The 19929-nt window shown below is 38.4% G+C and overlaps 1 protein-coding gene across 10 annotated transcripts in view; it reads right to left on the reverse strand.

Annotated features, from left to right (window-relative positions):
• Positions 1–19046, reverse strand: part of NBEA (neurobeachin) — a 668634-nt gene extending 649588 nt beyond the window's left edge. For 3 of the 10 annotated variants that reach the window (XM_077868099.1, XM_077868094.1, XM_077868093.1), the window contains exon 1: positions 18603–19046. In XM_077868099.1, the coding sequence (XP_077724225.1) occupies positions 18603–18902 (300 nt within the window). In that variant the 5' untranslated portion in view covers positions 18903–19046. The remainder of the gene's footprint in view (positions 1–18602) is intronic. The other 7 variants (XM_077868095.1, XM_077868097.1, XM_077868100.1 and 4 more) reach the window with 4 other exon arrangements.
• Between the last annotated feature and the right edge of the window lie 883 nt (positions 19047–19929).

Below are 19929 nucleotides of genomic sequence, written 5' to 3' on the forward strand. Positions count from 1 at the left end.
TTAACTTTAATATATATACATATCTTATTTATATTATAATAACCCAAGAGGCAACATGACCAAGATATTTTCATTTCAACCTGTAACCAATATTAAAATTAATGAGATAGTTTACTTTTTTTTTTCAGACTAAGTCTTTAAAAATGGTATGTATTTTAAACTTAAAGCACATCTACATTCTTACTAGCCACATTGTAAGAAGTGCTCAATAGCCCCAAAATGTAGTGGCTTCTACACTGGATAGTATAGCTACACACAAGCAAAGAAATGGCACTTCAAAACAAGTAGTAAATATATAAAAAGACAAACTTACAATGAGACAAAGTTTTCAGTAGACTTTAAAATGACATAAGTATAGCCATGATTTATTAATTAATTAATTAATTTAGTAAGTTATTTAAGATAAGCTAGGCCTAGGGGCACCTGGGTGGCACATTTGGTTAAGTATCTGATTCTTGATTTTGTTTCAAGTCATGATCTCAGATTCATAAGATCAAGCCTCCCTCCCACTGGACTCCAAGCTCAGCATGGAGTCGGCTTGCCTCCCCCACCCCACCACACACAAGCTTGCATGTGCTCTAATAAATTAATAAATAAAATATTTAAAAGAAAAAGATAAACTAGACCAATGGTATAAAAGAAAATGAATAAATTATGTTATTTCTTTAAGACAAAGGAAAAAAGGGTTAAAACTAAACATCATCTTCAGAAGCTGTGTACTATATAATGTGAGTTCAAGCAGATAAGGGCATGCTCTCTCAAAGCTTGTAACTAGGTAGATAACATGATAGATAAATTTTAGAGAAAAGGTTTTTTCTTTTAAAACAGATTGTTTAATGGAAGCACATTTAAAAAAAAAACTCTTAAGGAAAAATAAATTACAGGTTTTTTGTTTTCTTTTTAATGAAGGAGGAATTGAGGCAAAATCACTACTGAATATTCCATAAGAAACTGAAGTCACTGTAACAAATTAGCTGCTGTCTTCCATAATTAATTAATTTTTTAGGTGACAAGAATTATTCACATGTGAGTGTTCTGGTCTTCCTTTCTCTGTACTTACTCAAGAGAATTCTGGCTTGGCCTGCAGAAGTGAAGGCCTTCACTTCCCCCACCCTCTGAGACTGTCTTACCAATCTAAATGGAAATTATTTTAGGCTTTGTAATTTAGAGGAAAGAAGAATACTAAGAATTTAAGGGGTTAGTACTATGGGGTGATTTTTTGACAAGTTCCAGGATAAAAGGATCAAAGAGCAGCTGTATTATGGGAACGAAGCAAATGAGAGAAAGAGAGTATATTTTTTTAAAAAACTATTTACTATAGTCTGTATATCTCTAGTCCATGTAATATTCAAGAAATAGGAGTAAAGAACCTGAATCATATAGAGATTACTTTTTCTTATTGGAGACGTGTTTTTTTGGTTACATCAACAAAGAAAGTGATGCATGCAGATCATGAATTTATAAATGTAACATAGAAATATAGTCTCCAGAATATCTTATCTGTGTTGTCAATGGAGACGGGTTTGAATACAAAACTCTTATTCTGTGAAGACATATGCTAAGTGTAATTAAGCCAGACACAAAAGGACAAATACTATATGATTACACTTGTATGAGGTACCAAGAACAGTCAAACTCACAGGGACAGAAAAGTATAATGGTGGTCACCAGGGCCTGAGGAAAAAGGACTGGGTGTTACTATTTAATTGGTACAGAGTTCCAATTTAGGAATATGGAAAAAAGTTCTGGAGATGGATGGTGGTGGTGGTTGCACAACAATGCTAATGTACTTACTTGTAGTAGTGCCAGTAAACTGCACACTTATAAATGGTTATACTATTGAATTTTCTCCTATTGTATATTTTATCACAATAATAAAGGACATAAAGACTTTGAATAAACGGAGTTAACTTTGAAATAAACCTAGCAGTAATGACATTTGAAAAAATAAAAATAAATTCTACTGACTTCTAAAGCCACATTTTACCACCATTAAAAATACATTTTATTTAAGATACTCAAGCCTATTTGTTGAAGATAAGTGTGCTGGATGCCTAACATTATCTTTAAAAATTGACTAAAATATAGCTAAATGATATAGCTAAATTAATATAGCATATCAGAAACTGATTTTAAATGTTAATAATAAAAGGATTTATTTGGAGACATTCATTTCCCAACAAAAGCATATTCCTTCCCAGTTGGATATAGTATACAGGAACATTTTTAAAATGTTATGGCTTTAAGAGAATACTGCATATAAAAACTACACGGCATCTCCCCAAAAATGATCTGTGGAGTTTCAGAGATTAGGATAGTAGGGGAACACATCAATTTGGAAATATCATGAATAACAGGTTTTAGAAAATACCTGGTAACATACCTTATGTCTATTCTCTTAGTCTCATGCATATGGCTACAATGTGTTAAAGGGAAAAGACCATTTCTTTTAGTAAGAGTTCAAATAACTGGAGATTTTGCAAACTATTTTTTTGTGTGTAGCTCTCCTTAGCTACTCATAAAACCCAACTTATCTTACCACTCATAGAAATACCTGCCAAGCTAAGCACTAAGGAAAACAAACATTATTCAAATGCACATATATGAAATTCATATCCAAACAATTAATTTGTAGTACAAACAAAGCATCAATATCTTTAGAAGGACAGTAATTACACATTTCAAAAAGTACTAGAAATAGCCGGGACACCTGCACCCCGATGTTTCTAGCAGCAATGTCCACAATAGCCAAACTGTGGAAGGACCCTCGGTGTCCATCAAAAGATGAATGGATAAAGAAGATGTGGTTTATGTTACAATGGAATATTACTCAGCCATTAGAAATGACAAATACCCACCATTTGCTTTGACGTGGATGGAACTGGAGGGTATTATGCTGAGTGAAATGAGTCAATCGGAGAAGGACAAACATTATATGGTCTCATTCATTTGGGGAATATAAATAATAGTGAAAGGGAATATAGGGGAATGGAGAAGAAATGGGTAGGAAATATCAGAAAGGGAGACAGAACATGGAAGACTCCTAACTCTGGGAAACGAACTAGGGGTAGTGAAGGGGAGGAGGGCGGGGGGTGTGGGTGACTGGGTGGCGGGCACTGAGGGGGGCACTTGATGGGATGAGCACTGGGTGTTACTCTGTATGCTGGCAAATTGAACACCAATAAAAAATAAATTTATTATTACAAAAAAAAAAGTACTAGAAATAGAAGTCAATGCCATCAGTTAAATTTTATCTATTCAGCTTAAGTTTCTCTTCTCAGGTACCATACACTCAAAATAAGTTTCCTCTATCCTCTGCCTATATGAATCTGTCCTTATTTTTTTAAAGATTTTATTTTTTTTTAATAATTTCCATTCTCAATGTGGGGCTCGAACTCACAATCACAAGATCAAGAGTCACATGTTCTAGAACTAAGCCATCCAGGCACCCCATTCCTTTATTTTTATACATTATTCATCTAGCATTTATTGAATGCCTACTATGTATACATAATTATTACACAACAGTATAACAAATATTATATCTTTCAACAGTCAAAAGAAAGGAAAAGTTGACAGGAAAAAGGTATACCCTTCTATGTTAAAGAGTCAACTTATCAGAAGTCTGGATGAGTACAAAAAAGTTACCGACATATACAGAACTCCTGAAATAATTCACTGAATTGGACTTTAATAAATGTTAATCTCCTGAGTACGCCTGAGAAGGGAAAAAAAAAAAATGTGAACATTCATGGATTAAAACAGAGGGATTTCAATAAGAAGAAATAAGGTTGACCTAACTATAGATTGTAGTTAACATTGACAAAGCCGGGATCCCTGGGTGGCGCAGCGGTTTGGCGCCTGCCTTTGGCCCAGGGCGCGATCCTGGAGACCCGGGATCGAATCCCACGTCGGGCTCCCGGTGCATGGAGCCTGCTTCTCCCTCTGCCTGTGTCTCTGCCTCTCTCTCTCTCTCTCTCTGTGACTATCACAATTAAAAATAAATAAATATTGCACTTAAAAAAAAAAAAAAAACATTGACAAAGCCATGGAAACACTCCCTAATGATCTGAGTCTGTATGTAAACTATGCCCTCTTTGTAGAAAGCTTTTCCATTCTTCCTTTTTTTATCTTTGAAAATAGCTGCTTGTCCTTTAAGATCCAGTTCAAAAGTCACCTAACAATGTGACCTTCCTAGAATCCTTCAGGAAAAGTTAGTGGATCCACTGTCTCTATGGCATTTTATTTAAATCTTTGTAATATCCCTACTTACCATTGTAATTTATCTGCTTATTCTTCTATTTCCTGTGCTGAAACTTCAGTTAATTGAAGGGAGGGACTATGCAATTCTTTTTTATATGCCCAATGAGTATCTTTACTCTGGCAATAGAACACTAGGTTAGGATTACTCAGTAATTTCTTTAATCATTACTTTAAATATCCTGAGCCGGGGGAGGGGGGGGGGGGAGGCAACAACAACAACAACAAAAAAACAGAACAAAACAAAACAAAAGCATGCTCCTGTTTGAAATGAGCTGGGGCAAAGTGGAACTGTAGGCACTAAGATAAAATGAAAAACAGCACTGAACTAAGAGTCAGGGAATCTAAGTGTTAAGTCCTACTCTGTTTAAAACCACAGGATCTTGACCTATCTGGTTCTCTTTCCTTGCCTAGGCAAGTGATAGAATCAGGCTACTTCACCAGATCTGAAGACTCTATGATCCTTTTCAAATTTAAACTTTATTTTAAACATAAACCATGAATATATACACCTAAATATCTTTAGCTTTCCCCACACACACCGGGAAAAATAAAAATTGAAATGTTAAAAAAGAGGCAAACATAGAAATCAGGAGAATCACAGAAGCCTGCAAAGACAAAATTTATACCCAAGTCAAAAGTGACCAAAATAAGCAAACTATATCACATGTGAAAAAAATTCTCATTCCAAAAACAAGTTCAATAAGCAGCACAAAATTCCAGATTCTACAATAAGTACTCATGATACCAAGGTGACTAACACAATGTTCTGATCTCAAGGGATTCAGAGGCTCTAGAGTAGTTTGAATATTTAAACAAATATTTAAAATAGAATGTGCAAGTGCTGAATCTGAAGAATGTACAAAATAATATGGGAGAGCACAAGATGGCAGGAAGAGCTTTTAGGGAAAGACCAAAGAAGGTATGGTCTATGGAAGGGATGAGAATTAAATCTTGAAACACAAAGTAGGTGTTCTTTAGTAAAGGTGGAAGAATAAGATGACTTGAGAAATGCAATAATTATTTGGCAAGTAACAGTCAAATTTTTTTTTTCAGATTCCAAACATTCTCTTTATTACGTGTTTGATCCAGAGGAGAAACTAAGTGCAGGTGGGGGGTGGGCTGGTGGGGAGGGGCCACCTTGCCTGGGAGGCCCCCCCCCATGCCCCCCCCCCCCAGAGCCAAGCCATGCCCTCCTGGCCCCCTCAGTATAATAAAAAAAACAATTTTCCAGGGATTACTCATATCTCATACGATTTTTAAACTAATTTAAATAATTTACATTCAAGGACTTTGAAAGGGTAATCAAGTTATACAGAATTAGTACAAATCAAGTAAAATAATTTTATGACCTTTTATAATAAAATATTGCTTATATAACTGAAGCTAACACTTCTCTTTTAAGATACTAGACTTAGTTTAACTCAGAAAGAACTATTTTATTTCATTGAAGATTTTACATTTATCAAGATGATAAAATGAAATAATACACATCATATGCTTAACATACTGCTTCAGTAAGTGCAAGCTGCTATCACTGTCATCATCATCATTAAAGGCTTCTGTATATTTTAAAGAGCAATGAACCTGAAAATGGAACATCCAGCTTTGAGTCTCATTTCTGCAACTAAACTGTTTTTGCAAACTTGAACAAGCCACTTAACTTCAGCTGTCGTTTACTTATTATACTAAAGTAAAATCGCAATTACTTCAAAGGGGCTGGGAGAGGATATTAAAAACATAAGGTATGAAACCAAACCCAATCTATTAAATGCCAATTCCCTCCCCATAAGTAAAAATTTTTAAGGTAACAGTAGAAATATGTATATGCCATCTTTAAATCAGCTGCAGGTTATTTCTCTAAGAAAAATGAAGGTATTTGCTAAAGATAAATATATCTAGACATTTACACTTCCATAAAATTTGCCATTTATCAATGTTTGCTTTACTTTCCTAAACCAAGAGAAGAATTACAATTACAAACTGGAAATTATGTTACCTAGCCTCTAGAATAACTTCTATAACTCATTTGTTCTACCCAAACAAACATAATATACGTGAGGATTCATTTAATTAATACGAATATGTAACAAATCTACTTTTTCTACATAAAATAAATATATTAATGCATGCTATTACTCTGGTTCAAGGTAATATCCAAAGTACCAACATTTAGCCTAAGAAAAGGTAAACAATTCAAAATTAGTTACCATTTATAATACTGTATAACCAATTATTCCTCAAAACTCAAAAATAAATAGTTCACAATATAGTTTTGCTAAAATCACTTTTGTATACAAATCCATCAAATTGTCTTGCATTCATTTTGATTTCCTGTAGACAGCTAGTCCTGAGTCATCCAAGGGCAGCATTCCCTACAACAACACCAACTCACTGAGGTTGGCTGGACCCTCCCTTCCAACATCATCTCTTCATATAGTGCTGGCCGTTAGAATAATTTCTAAGTAGCTTCACTTTGTTTAATAATATAAAAGACTCTAGCTTTTGAATCTGAAGGCATGAGTCCCAACTCTGCTGCTTAATAGCCTTATCTAACTACTTCACATTTCCTGCAGCCTTAGTTTCCACATCTGTAGAGGAGGAATGGTATCTGAACAAGAAGTTATTCTGAGGACTAGTTAACACAGTACAATTTTACAAGTGTATTTTAAACAGTTAAGAGCTATTAATATTTTCCCAAAAAAACTGATCACAAAATAGTTTTTAATCCTCTAACTTGCCCCTTAGACTTATTACTCAAGTAGTCTCCTAAATATTTAAGCTAATACTCCCAAAGGGAGGAATTATTTACTAGGATCACCATTTGTATCCTACTATATCTGTATGCAAAATTCAGCCATGTGAGGGAAGGAAGAGATAGAAGTGATCCCAGGCAAAGGAACTTGTGTTACTTCATGTCTGTTCCTTCCCCAGTTTTCCATCTTCCTTATACAAAACTAAGTAATTAGGAAAAACTACCTCAGGTACTACTAAAGACTATGCAGAATGCCAGAGAACAGACCTCCTGTGATTCACCAGGAAAGCCTGATCTATAGTACCTGAGACCCCTTCTCTGACAGATTCACAGGGCTCAGGAACTCCAAACTAAAAGAGAATAGCTCAGTTTTATTTAGATCATTATCTTTTCTCTATGATCAGATGATCCTCAGATTCAAGATAAGAATAAAGGTAACAATGGTAAGCCTTAAATAAACTGTGTATCAAATGCTTTACATATATTATTTCATTTAATCTGCCCAACAACCTTGAGTTAAATATCCCCTTTTACATATAAGGAAGCTGAGGCATATAAAGTTTTAATGGCTAAATGATATCATAATGCGGAAGTAAAATAATTTATTTAACCTTAACCTTTTTCTATCGTTGAACATTTATGTTGTTGCCGATTTCTTAATGTCATAAAATTACATTTATTGCTCATACTTGTCCACAGGTAATTCTTCCTTAGTCTAAAGAACTAAGATTAACAACAAAAATCTCTTGAAATCTCTTAAGACATAGGTTAAAATGTCATTCAGAACAGCTGTTAACATTTTACATGCCCTACAACATCATTCAAGATTACTTTAGTGGGGCCCCTGGGTGACTCTGTAGGTTAAGCATCTGCTTTCAGCCAAGGTCATGATTTCAGGATCCTGGGATGGAGCCCCTGCCCCCGACCCCACCATCAGACTCCCTACTTAGCAAGGACTCTGCTTCTCCCTCTCCCTCTGCCCCTCCTCCAGCTCATGCCCACCTATGCACACACGTTTTCTCTCCATTAAAAAACCTAAAAAAAAAAAAAAATTAGCATGCCTAGGAAACAATGGCAATTTTCTCTTTAATCATTTGTTTTCAATTGTGTATCACTATTATGTTGTTGGTGAAAATAAATTTCTGTATTAGTTAGCAATATATATTTCTTCTTGAAATAGAGCAATTCCATTGGCAAGTTAATATTTTTCTTATGACTTGTCCTGTAATACCTAACACCTAAGGTTTTTGTTTTTTGTTTTTTAATTTAATTTAGAATATTGGTCAGGAATCACTGGGGTGCAGTGGATAGAAACCCAACTCAAACTAGCTTAAAAAAATAAAACAGGAAATATATTTGCTTATTAATACATTGAAAAGTCTGGGGATATGTTGGGCACGAATGGTTCCAAAGATGTCATCCGTAATCTCTCTTGGTTCTAAGTGCCTCTGTGATAGGTCCATTCTCAAGTACACTCTGCTTCATGGTAACAGACTACCAGTCAAATATAGACTTATATTCTAAACGTCGTATCCACTCCAATGGTATCTTTCTCTTCCTCTGACAAATGAAAGAAGTTACCAAGCTACTCAGATGTGCAGCTAGATTTTTAACCAAAAGTTGTTACTGATGAGCCAGGTCCAGATTCTGTTTCATATTCAGGAAAGCTGAAAGGAATCCAGGGAAACTCCAAACCATATAAACAGAGTCAAGAAGGGATGACTCCTCAAAGGAGTGTTAAAAAATCTAAAACTGTTAGCAGCAGAAAGAATGGATATTATGCAGCCAAAACCAATAGAAAATTGTAATATTCTAGCCCCATACACCTTATACAGTCACTTTCTTCTTATATACATAATTTTTAATACCCATGTTTAAAAATGTTACTACCTTAGCCACAATTAAAAAAAAAAAAAAGGTACTCATCACTTTAAGGGGATGCAGGGTGAGGAGGAGGTAAGGAATAGACAAAGACAACTCAAGTTACTGCATCAAGCTACAAGTCTAATAAATAAAATCTTTGTGCTATGAATTGGTCAGGTCCAAATGTGCGTTCTTTTTGGTGGTATGTCATTATCTGACAACATATAGCTATATAACAAATTTATCTCCCTGATACTTAACATAGGATGATAAAAGAACATAAATAATAATTCCTACTTAGAAGAGTGGCAAAGATAAACCATGGTCCTTAATTTGAAGCACAGAACATACACTACTGGTTAGAGTGGCAAGAATTTCTCATCCTAGCAATGAAGTTCCTTGTTCAGCCAATTCAGATGTATTCATTTCTCCTAGATCAGAAGACCTCATTTGTCCATCTACCCTTATGGCCTTAGATTTTCTGTCCAGCAGCTACACTGCTTTAGCAGCCTACTTCCTCTTACCTAAGCTTAGAACTGCCTTAGAAGGAAAAGAACACAAGTCTTCATTTACCAGACTTAAAGTCACTTAAAGAAGTAGTTTTCCTAAAATCATAATAACCTTTTGATCAATTAACTTCAGTCAACTGAATTAGCATCAAAGCCAGAATCTTGTTAAGGTACAGTTTACCAATCTTTTCCCTGAATAGCCAGGGGAATATTGAAAAAAGAAAACCAGAGCCAGGGGCATCACAAGGCTGGATTTCAAGTTATACTACAAAGCTGTAATCATCAAGACAGTGTGGTACTAGCACAAAAACAGACACATAGATCAATGGAACAGAAGACAGAAACCAGAAATGTGCCCTCAACTCTATGGTCAACTAATATTTGACAAAGCAGGAAAGACTGTCCACTGGAAAAAGGATAGTCTCCTCAGTAAATGGTGCTGGGAAAATTCTGTCATGTGCAGAAGAATGAAACTAGACCATTCTCTTACACCAGACACAAAGATAAACTCAAAATGGTGGAAAGATCTAAATGTGAAACAAGAATCCATCAAAATCCTAGAGGAGAACACAGGCAACACCCTTTTTGAACTTGGCCACAGTAACTTCTTGCAAGATACATCTATGAAGGCAAAGGAAACAAAAGCAAAAATGAACTATTGGAACTTAATCAAGATAAAAAGCTTCTGCACAGCAAAAGAAAGAGTCAACAAAAACTACAAGACAACCTACAGAATGGGAGAAGATATTTGCAAATGACATATCAGATAAAGGGCTGGTATCCAAGATCTATAAAGAACTTCTTAAACTCAACAGCAAAACAACAAACAATCCAATCATGAAATGGGCAAAAGACATGAAAAGAAATTTCACCAAAGAGGACACACACATGGCCAACAAGCACATGAGAAAATGTTCCACGTCACTTGCCATCAGGGAAATACAAATCAAAACCACAATGAGATCCCACCTCACACCACTGAGAATGGTGACAATTAACAAGACAGGAAACAACAAATGTTGGAGAGGATGTGGAGAAAGGGGAACCCTCCTGCACTGTTGGTGGGAATGTGAACTGGTGCAGCCACTCTGGAAAACTGTGTGGAGGTTCCTCAGAGAGTTAAAAATAGATCTGTCCTACGACCCAGCAATTGCACTGCTGGGGATTTACCCCAAAGATACAGATGCAGTGAAACGCCGGGAAACCTGCACCCCAATGTTTATAGCAGCAATGTCCACCATAGCTACACTGTGGAAGGAGCCTCAGTGTCCATTGAAAGATGAATGGATAAAGAAGATGTAGTCTATATATACAATGGAATATGACTCAGCCATCAGAAAGGATGAATAACCACCATTTGCTTCAACATGGATGGAACCGGAGGGTATTATGCTGAGTGAAGTAAGTCAATCGGAGAAGGACAAACATTATGTGGTTTCACTCATACGGGGAATATAAAAAATAGTGAAAGGGATTATAGGAGAAAGGAGAGAAAATGAGTGGGAAAAATCAGAGACGGTAACAGACCATGAGAGACTCCTAACTCTGGGAAACGAACAAGGGGTAGGAAGGGGAGGTGGGCAGGGGGATGGCGTGACTAGGTGACAGGCACTGAGGGGGGCACTTGATGGGATGAGCACTGGGTGTTATACTATATGTTGGCAAATCAAACTCCAATAAAAAATATACCAAAAAAAAAAAAGGTTTCCAACTTCTAAAAATTTCCTAACAATATTCAGTCTCCCAGCAATAGACTTTCATGGCAGTCATTCCCTTCACCCTCAGCTTAGTGATTTTCCTTGAAGCAATTTGAAACAATAACCTGGGTGAGGAGGCACAGGCTATACTCTTACTCATTCCCTGGAAGCACTCTCTTTTAAAGCTCTTTAGTAACTGGATTGTTACTTTGGTCAGGAAGCTGAGAGTATAATGCATGAGGTGCTTGAGAGAAGCTTATAAAACAGAATTTTATGTGATTCTAATTTAACCTCTTGCCTTTCCTCTTACCAAGTTTAGCATGGGGTAAAAAAAAAAAAAAAAAAAAAAGCCTCTTCAACCTTCAAAGTTCTTGATATTCTGATTCTCTGCTATGCAGAAAAGGCCACTCTTACTTGGCAAGACAGTATTTTCTCTCTCTGCTTTCAAGGACACCCGCCTGTACCAAAGCTAGTTGCCCTCTTATGAAACAATATCAATGAAGGCCACAAAAAGTGGCCAAAACACTACAATATCACTAAAGTTACCACCTCAGTAATCCCATAGGCAAAGATAACACAGGTGACAATTTAAAACAGGTGTTCTGCAATTCCTTAAAAGTAACTTCTAGGGGAAAGCAAAGTCCTCATTGCCTTATACTCCATTTCAACGTTTAAGATCTGTTCCTTACAACATCCATTTCCTAAAGTCTATGCTAGTAAGGATTCTTTCCATTTACAAGTGACAAAGATCCAATTTAAAATGACTTTAAGCTAAAATAATAATAAATTTTAAAAGAGAGAATTTAATGGTTAGAATATAATCACAGGGAACTCCAGGGGCTCAAGAATGTTATTTCTGTCTCTCTTGGCTCAGTCAGTTAAGCATCCAACTTGTGATTTCACCTCAGGTCATGACCTTGGGAGATCATGGGATCAAGTCCAGCTTTGAGCCCAGCATTGGGCTCTACGCTCAACAGGAAGTCTGCTCCAGGTTCTCTTTCTCCCTCTGTCCCACCCCTCTTCATGCAAATGCTCATGCTCACAGTTTGTAAAATAAATAAATCTTAAATATATATATATATATATATGTATATAATATTTCTCTCTCTTCATACTTAGTCAAATTCTAATATAGGCACTTCAATATAGCTATAGGATGAATCTACCAGTTCAGCATCCCCTATAGAGTTTCAGCACAAGTCCTATGACTGACCCTGTGACTCCTTTTGAGTTAAAATGTTCATCCCTACACCAATCATAGTGATTCTAGCCATGCCTGGGTAAATATGCCCAACCCACCTAAACAGCTGAACCAAAAGTGGCGGATAAGTGGTTCCTCAAAGGCAACTGCAATATCTTTACCAAAAAGGGAAATATGTATCCTAGACAGACAAAAACAAGAGATGTCCACCACTCCTGGTAATATGACATATTGGAACTTTTTAATTTCTACTCAAAGCACCGTATGCATTCCTTGCTAATAATAACATAATCTTTGTCATGTGCTTATATATTTGACATACACATAGGTTTACTGTAAGGAAAAGTCTTATCAGACTCTTATTTCTCCTCATATTCCAGTTTAAAATAACATTTACATGTATAGTAAGGCCTATATAATGCATACATATTCTCAACACGCTTTTCTAGTCATAGAACTAGACAATACATTAAATGAGTCTCATTTATTTCAGGATCTTGGGTCTGGACCTTACTGTTGATCATAATTTCAGAAACTGGTCCTCTACTTCCTAATAATAGGGTCATGCCTACTCAAAATTCATTTAACTTACCCAAGAGCCAAAAACATAAAAAATGAATATGAATCCTCAAATTCTGATATTAGATCCTAATAAACCCATTTTAAGTTGAAAACATCAAAAGCCAAAAATGCATTTAATACATCTAACATTCCGAACATCATTACTTGGCCTAGCCCATCTTAAAAATGCTGAGAATGCTTACATTAACCTACAATTGGGTAAGTCATCTAACTCAAAGCCTATTTTATAATAAAATGTTGAATATCTCCTGCAATTTATTGAATACTGTACTGAAAGTACAGAAAAACAGAATAGCTGTATAGGTACAGAATGGCTGTCAGTGTATCAGTTGTTCAACATCATGATCCAGTGGGCTAACTGGGAGATATGACTTGCTGCCTAGCATCACAAGAGAGAATCATACTGTGTATCACTAGCCCAGGAAAAGATCAAAATTCTAAGTATGGTTTTTAGTAAGGGTGTATTACTTTTGCACCACTGTAAAGTCAAAAAAATCATAAGCTGAATTCAGTTAAGTCAGGGACTGTATGTACGCATAAAATAGCCTCTTGCTCTCATGGGGTTCACAGGGGCAACACATATAAATAATAGATAGATAGATAGATAGATAGATAGATAGATAGATAGATAGATAGATTAGATAGATAGATAGATAGATAGATAGATAGATAGATAGATAGATAGATAATAGATAGATAGATAACAATACTGGACATATAAATAAATAAATAACAATACTGGAGAGTGATAGGTGTGTCTTTTTATTAGGAGATACTGGTTTCCCCACTAATCAAAAGTAGAGTGTTCCTATGAAACTTTTCATAAGCCAAAATGGCATAAAGCAAAGGGTATCTCCCACTCTCCAGAAGTTGGCAATATGCTACTTCACTTTTACAAAAGACCTATTACAGCTACAGTAATGGCTTTTTTTGTAAAAGCAAAAATCTTCAGATTTCTTTTGGCTAACAAAAATAGGTAGTAATGTGGATCTTTCGTAAAAATTAAATGGCAAAACACCAACTTTTGAAAAGATACCTGTAAGCTGACAATGCACAAAATATGAAAAGTACAAGCAAGAAATTAGAAGCCTATGAGACTGATGCAAAATATTTAAAATAAACAGTCAAAAATGTAGATGGCTGAATTTTATGATACAGTAGTACATCAGTGATCCAAAATGGGGATTGAATCTGTTAGGACCACACTGTGTTTACAGAAAGCATGGCAAAGAGAGAACCTTAAGATACATTTATTTAACAGCACAGTATTTGCCAAAAACTGACTAGCAGTATATGAAATACTCAGAGTTAATATACCTTGTTCATAATCTGGCTATAGGTTATTTGCTTTTTACTGTCTTTTTTTATTCAGGTATATTAACGTAACAGTGTCACATTAGTTTCAGGTGTTCAATATAATGATTCAACAATTCTATACATTTCTCAGGGCTCATCAAGACTGCTTTAGTGTCATTACATGACTAAATTAATCTTTCTGTGGAAAGTCTCAGAACTCTAGATAGTGCAACTTCCAAAGTTTACAAATTCATTCTTAATTTAACTTTCAATATCCAGTAGCAAAAATAAAATATAATTCAAGTTAATATGAAAAGACTTACATGACAACATAAGTTAAAATGCAGAAGATCATCTTTAAATATAAGTAAATGTGGTTCTGTTAATATTAAGGACTTTCCTGATGCAACTGCCTATTTTTAAAATAAATTTAGTTCAGATGCAAAACATACCTTTTGTTTGCGAAATTCTAAGTATCTTTAAAGTGAAAATGATTCTGATTATCAAGCTACAAATGAAAAACTCTAAGAAAACTTACTGTCACATTCCAGTATGAGAGAATCACTTATAAATTCCGTTTTAACAAAAATACTATAACCCATATGCACGGCAGGAGAGGAAATTTGCTCACAAATCCCGGGAAAAGTATCTTGTATTGCTTTCAATACAATATGCCATTCACACGTTAAAAAATGAAATGATCAGAGGAAATATTTTCTACAAGTAAAGATAACTGACAGTGCACTGTAATTTGCAAATAAAAATTTACAAATTAAATACTATAGAATTATACTACCCAAGACAGCTATTCAAACCTGGTGTGAATTCTTCCATTAAGTAAATATCTGTCCTCTGTTTTATCTTTTCTAAAACTATATTTATATTAAAATCTTTGATAAAAAGAAACTTTCATGTTATAAACAAACAACACATGATACTTACATAGCATTTACTTTAAGGACAGAAAAATCTTATATAAACATATGTTAAAGGCGTTTACAAAGGAAGCACTGGATTAAGCAGTATGCCTATTTTCTAACTGAAACAGGCAACCAAATGCCTAATCTACAGTTAGTCTCTCTTATACCACCTCATTAAATAATTCTTCCTAAAAGGATGCCTGGGTGGCTCAGAGGCTGAGCGTCTGTCTTTGGCTCAGGGCGTGATCCCAGAGTTCGGGGATCGAGTCCCACATCAGGCTCTCTGCATGGAGCCTGTTTCTCCTCCCTCTTCCTATGTCTCTGCCTCTCTCTGTCTCTCATGAAATAATAAATAAAATCTTAAAAAAAAAATCTTCCTAAAGCCAAAGTTTGTTGATGATCAGCTTCTCTCACAGCTACACTGCAAAATTCTTGACAGTATACTCTTATTGTAACACTATTTACAAATTAATTTACTCATCTTCCTGATGCTATAGTAAGTGCTATATTTTAATGCTTCAAGTTAAAAGTATCATTATACAAAAATATATCCATCTACAATAGAAATTATTCATTCTATTTATCATTGCATTGATGATTCTTCCACAAATTCACAATCCACCTGAGTAATGGAAATAGCTCTACCTTTGGCAAACAAAAAGCAGAAAAATTACAGCCATGGCTGTGTAGAGTCCTATATTTCACTGCATGCTTAAACTTTACTCAGCAAAACTTTTAATTCTTTGGGCAAGGTTAGAGAGAAATAGCACCTGAAAACCAAGTATTAGTATTCTCATACAGAGATAAAGAACGTACAAGAAAAACAGAAAAATATTTGGCAAAGGTGACTGAGACTGTTTAACGTAGAAACTGTTTTGTTTTCAAGTTTCATTAGTTCCTCTCCCTTCTCTCCTCCTCCATTCACTATTTCCACCTACTTTTTAAATTTAATGTTTTAAATTAAGATTGAAAATTGTAAAAAAAAAAATCTCATTTTAGAGATAATATTAGAGGCCTCCAAATTCTAACCAGTCACTGAGTTCCCTAAATGGATTGTACTGATTTATCTTTTAAGAAAATAGAATTAAGTTTTGATAATTATTTTTTTAGATGCCTAGGATTTCCAAAGATTTTCAGAATCAGCTTAAATTTTCACATAACATTTCTATCATGAGATAATTAGAAAGATAAAGCTCTAAACCTACGGTTCAAGAAATATTACCCTTCAAGTGATCAATTTGTATTCGGAAATCAATATAACTAACCTAACAGTAAATAGCTCCTTTTGTCATATATTCTTTTCTCCAAAACTTTCCATTTAAAGACCTATTGCATTCTTTAAATACGTACAAAGATATTTTAAACCTAACCTTTTTTATTCCAAAATCAATGCAGTTACAAGGTTTTATGTGGATTTGGGATGTAACCTTTCACTATTACCTTATTTCTGATTACTCTAATTAAGCTTAACAGTAAAGTTAGTCTCTAACATAATGTTTGCATACTGAGACTTCACGCCAGATTTTCATTGCACTGAGGGAGAGTTAAATTTCTTTTCTATCTCAAAAGAAGTATTTCGCTTCCTTTCTTAACCTACTGTATATCTATAGAACCCCATCTGTTAGGAACTGATCTGGCATACATCAGTAGTGCTGCAGAGTCCAAACTGGTTACACATTCAAATCAGTTTCCAGCTTGGGAGAGCTCTATTGCCTCTTATCGTGTTAAAATGTATTTGTATGCTAAGTAAGCATACAAATACGTATTAAAATAACCTAATATCACATCATCTAAAGTAAAAATGGTATTGGTTAGTTGAAAGCTGGAAAACTTTAAATGTGTTCTTTCGAATTTACAGAAATACAGTACCTGCTAACATACTACAGTATTTTGATATTTCACCTTGTTTATTTTAAGAAAAGGCAAGTACTGACCTTCTACTTGCTGCTGGTTAAAATCAAAACTATCAAGAAACAATATTTCTGGTATTGTTTTGAAAAGAATTAGGTCATATTGAGGTGACATTTCCCTAAACTTGCAATGACTTTTGTAGTGATTTAAGGGTACATAGAGTTAGAAAGAGGTGTATTCTTTTTAAATAGTAATAAATATAACAAAGATACATTCTCCTATCTCTGACTTGAGGTACTAGCAAAAAAAGAAAAAAAACAAAAACCAGCTTTAACTTTTCTGTGAATTTAAGAGGTTCATAATAAGCCATAGACATTAATCCATATCTCAGGACACCACTGCTGTAGCTGCAGCTTTCTTTCAGTTTTCCAGTAAATCAAATAAAAATAATTGCTTGGCTGAAAAATCAGACTATTATAAAATCTCCCTGTAAGCATATTTTTATATTTCTGTGACTCCACACCAAATACAACAATCAATAGACTGGTCTTGATTTAAGCCTGGTCTTCCAAAACCCTGCCTTAACAGTATGTCAAAGACTATTTGTTGCAGAGGAAACTGTTTTAAAATCTTTGCTGCAGCAAAAAAAACTGCATTTGCAAAACACTAAAAATGAACTACTCTTAATTATCCGCAGTTTATGATTCTCCTCTATTTCTTCTCATTTCTTCCCCTGACATCTTGAACACTCCTCAGCCTCTCTGTATATAGCGCAAAACATTAAGTCATACACAGTTCTGCAGTAACTCTTTCTTCTCATGAAAGAAACCCAAACCTATGGCTGCATTTAACACCTTTCCTCTAGCCTTTATCCACATGCCACGCTCTCAGAAGGCAACGTAGAAAACCAACCTGTATGATTCGGTGCCCTCACATCTCGGGTGCACAAAAAACAAAAAACCAACAACAACAAAAAGACTAGGAGGTCAGCATATTCAGGGCAATATTACAAGGGAAGAAGGCTGCCTAAGAGGAGACGGGGCGAGGGGGTGGGGGGTGGGGTGGGGATGGGGATGGGGATGGGGCCACAACACTCTCCATCACGGCCCTCTGGATATATTTAAAGGCAGATGCAAAACTGCATCATTTTTCTCATTCAAAAACATCACACCCCAGCTGCTCAAGTTAGAGCTAATGCGCTTCTCCCATTTCAGTAGCACGGGGGAATTTAGGCTCCAGGGGCAAGGCTTTCATCCTCGGAGAGCGACACCACAGACAATTAAGAGTGTGCAAGAAAGAACCCCCAGAGAAAAGGAGGCCTCCTCTTCCCCCTAACGAAACTCTCAAGCCGACCCAAAACCTGCAGGGCAAGGAATGATTTCTACTCATAGCCGGGAGAAGTGATAATAAGCGGTGTTAAGTTGGGCACTGCACTCAGGTGGCAGGAGAGGGCCCGAGAGGCGCAGGGAGGCGGCGCGGCTACGGCTGCGCGCAGGCAGGTCACCCGCTGGGCACTACCCGCCGGACGCCCGGTGCTCCCGGGGCCGCGCGGCGAGGGCGACCCCGGGCTGGGGGTGCGGGTGAGGGTGCGGGTGCGTGGGAGCGAGAGGCTGGGGAGCACGGCGATGGGGGCCGCGGGGCAGGTGGGGAGCACGCCTCTTCCCTTACCAGGTTGAGCACCGTCTCCACGATGTCCCTGTTGCTGACCTCTCCGACCTGTATGAGTCCAATCAACACTGCGAATTTCATCCGGATGTTGCGGATCGGCACCGAAGGGTTAATCATCCCCGCGGGCAGCACCACCGAGCCGGAGCCGGACGCCCCCCTCAGCTCGCCCATCCCGGGGCCCCCGCCGCCCCCGCCGCCCCCGCCGCCTCCGCCGCCGCCGCCGCCTCCGGCCCCGACGGCGATGAGCCCCACGGGCTGAGGCTCGAGCCCCGGGCCCGGGCCCGGCTTCTCGCTCGCCATTTGACCCCCTTCTGGGGAGAAGGCAAGAGCAGAGGCGCTGCCTCCGCCGGTTCCGTTACACCTGCCTCGGCCCCCGCCCCCCGGCCGTCGCCTCGGAGCCCCAGCATCCACCAGCGCCGCGGCGCCGGGCCCGCTCCCGCCTGCGCGTCAGCCCGGCCCGCTCCGGCGCCCTCCCCCGCAGAGGCGGCGGGTTATTCCCAGGCTTATTCCCGGCGGCGGCTGCGCCGCAAACCGCTGCCCGCCCGGCTCGCGGCAGTGCCCGCCCAGCAGCTGTGGCTGTGCCTGTGCCTGTGCCTGTGCCGCCGCCGCCGCCGCCGCCTCGCTCTCCCCCTCCCGGTCCGTCCGGCCCGGCCCGCCCCCCGCGGAGATGCGGCCGACGCTCCGAAAAGCCCTGGGGCGCGAGCTCTGGCCGCGACGCTGGCGGGTGCTGAAGCTCGGGCTGCGGCCGCCGCGGCTGACGCTGCTGCCGCCGCTGCTGCGGGCGCCCCCGTTGTTGTGAAGCCCCGACGCCGCCGCTCACTCCGCCATGTTGCCGCCCCCTGCCTGCGGTAGCGGCCGCCGCGCCTGCGCAGAGCCTCGGGGGGCGGAGCCCCGCGGCTCCCCCGCTTCTGCCCTGCCCGCCATCCCTCTCCACCCACCCGCCCCGACACCCGTGTCCGTCCCCCAACCACCAACCACCAACCACCAACCACCCAGAACGGATAGACAGGTGAGCAGGTGCACGGGCCGCTGCCAGCCCCTGGGGCGAGCCGGTAGAGGCGGGGCGCGCGGTGGCTTCCTCGTACTTTTCCCCTTGAGGGTGGGATCCCCCTGTGGGGAAGGACACCGTGAGCGTGTCTTGCCTTCGCCGCCTCCCCCTTCTTCCCTCAGTATCCTTTTGCTAACAGGAGGCTCATCGTCTTGGTCTTCACCATCGCGTCCGGCAGCCGCCACGGCCAGTGCCACACGCCTCGGGAGGTAGGGGAGTGGCGGACGGCCTCTTGCCGCCCCTCTTCGCCCTCCTCGCAGTTCTGCCCGCCTGCCCCGC

Source organism: Canis aureus, chromosome 24 (genome assembly GCF_053574225.1).
Source record: "Canis aureus isolate CA01 chromosome 24, VMU_Caureus_v.1.0, whole genome shotgun sequence".
Taxonomy (NCBI): Eukaryota; Metazoa; Chordata; class Mammalia; order Carnivora; family Canidae; genus Canis; species Canis aureus.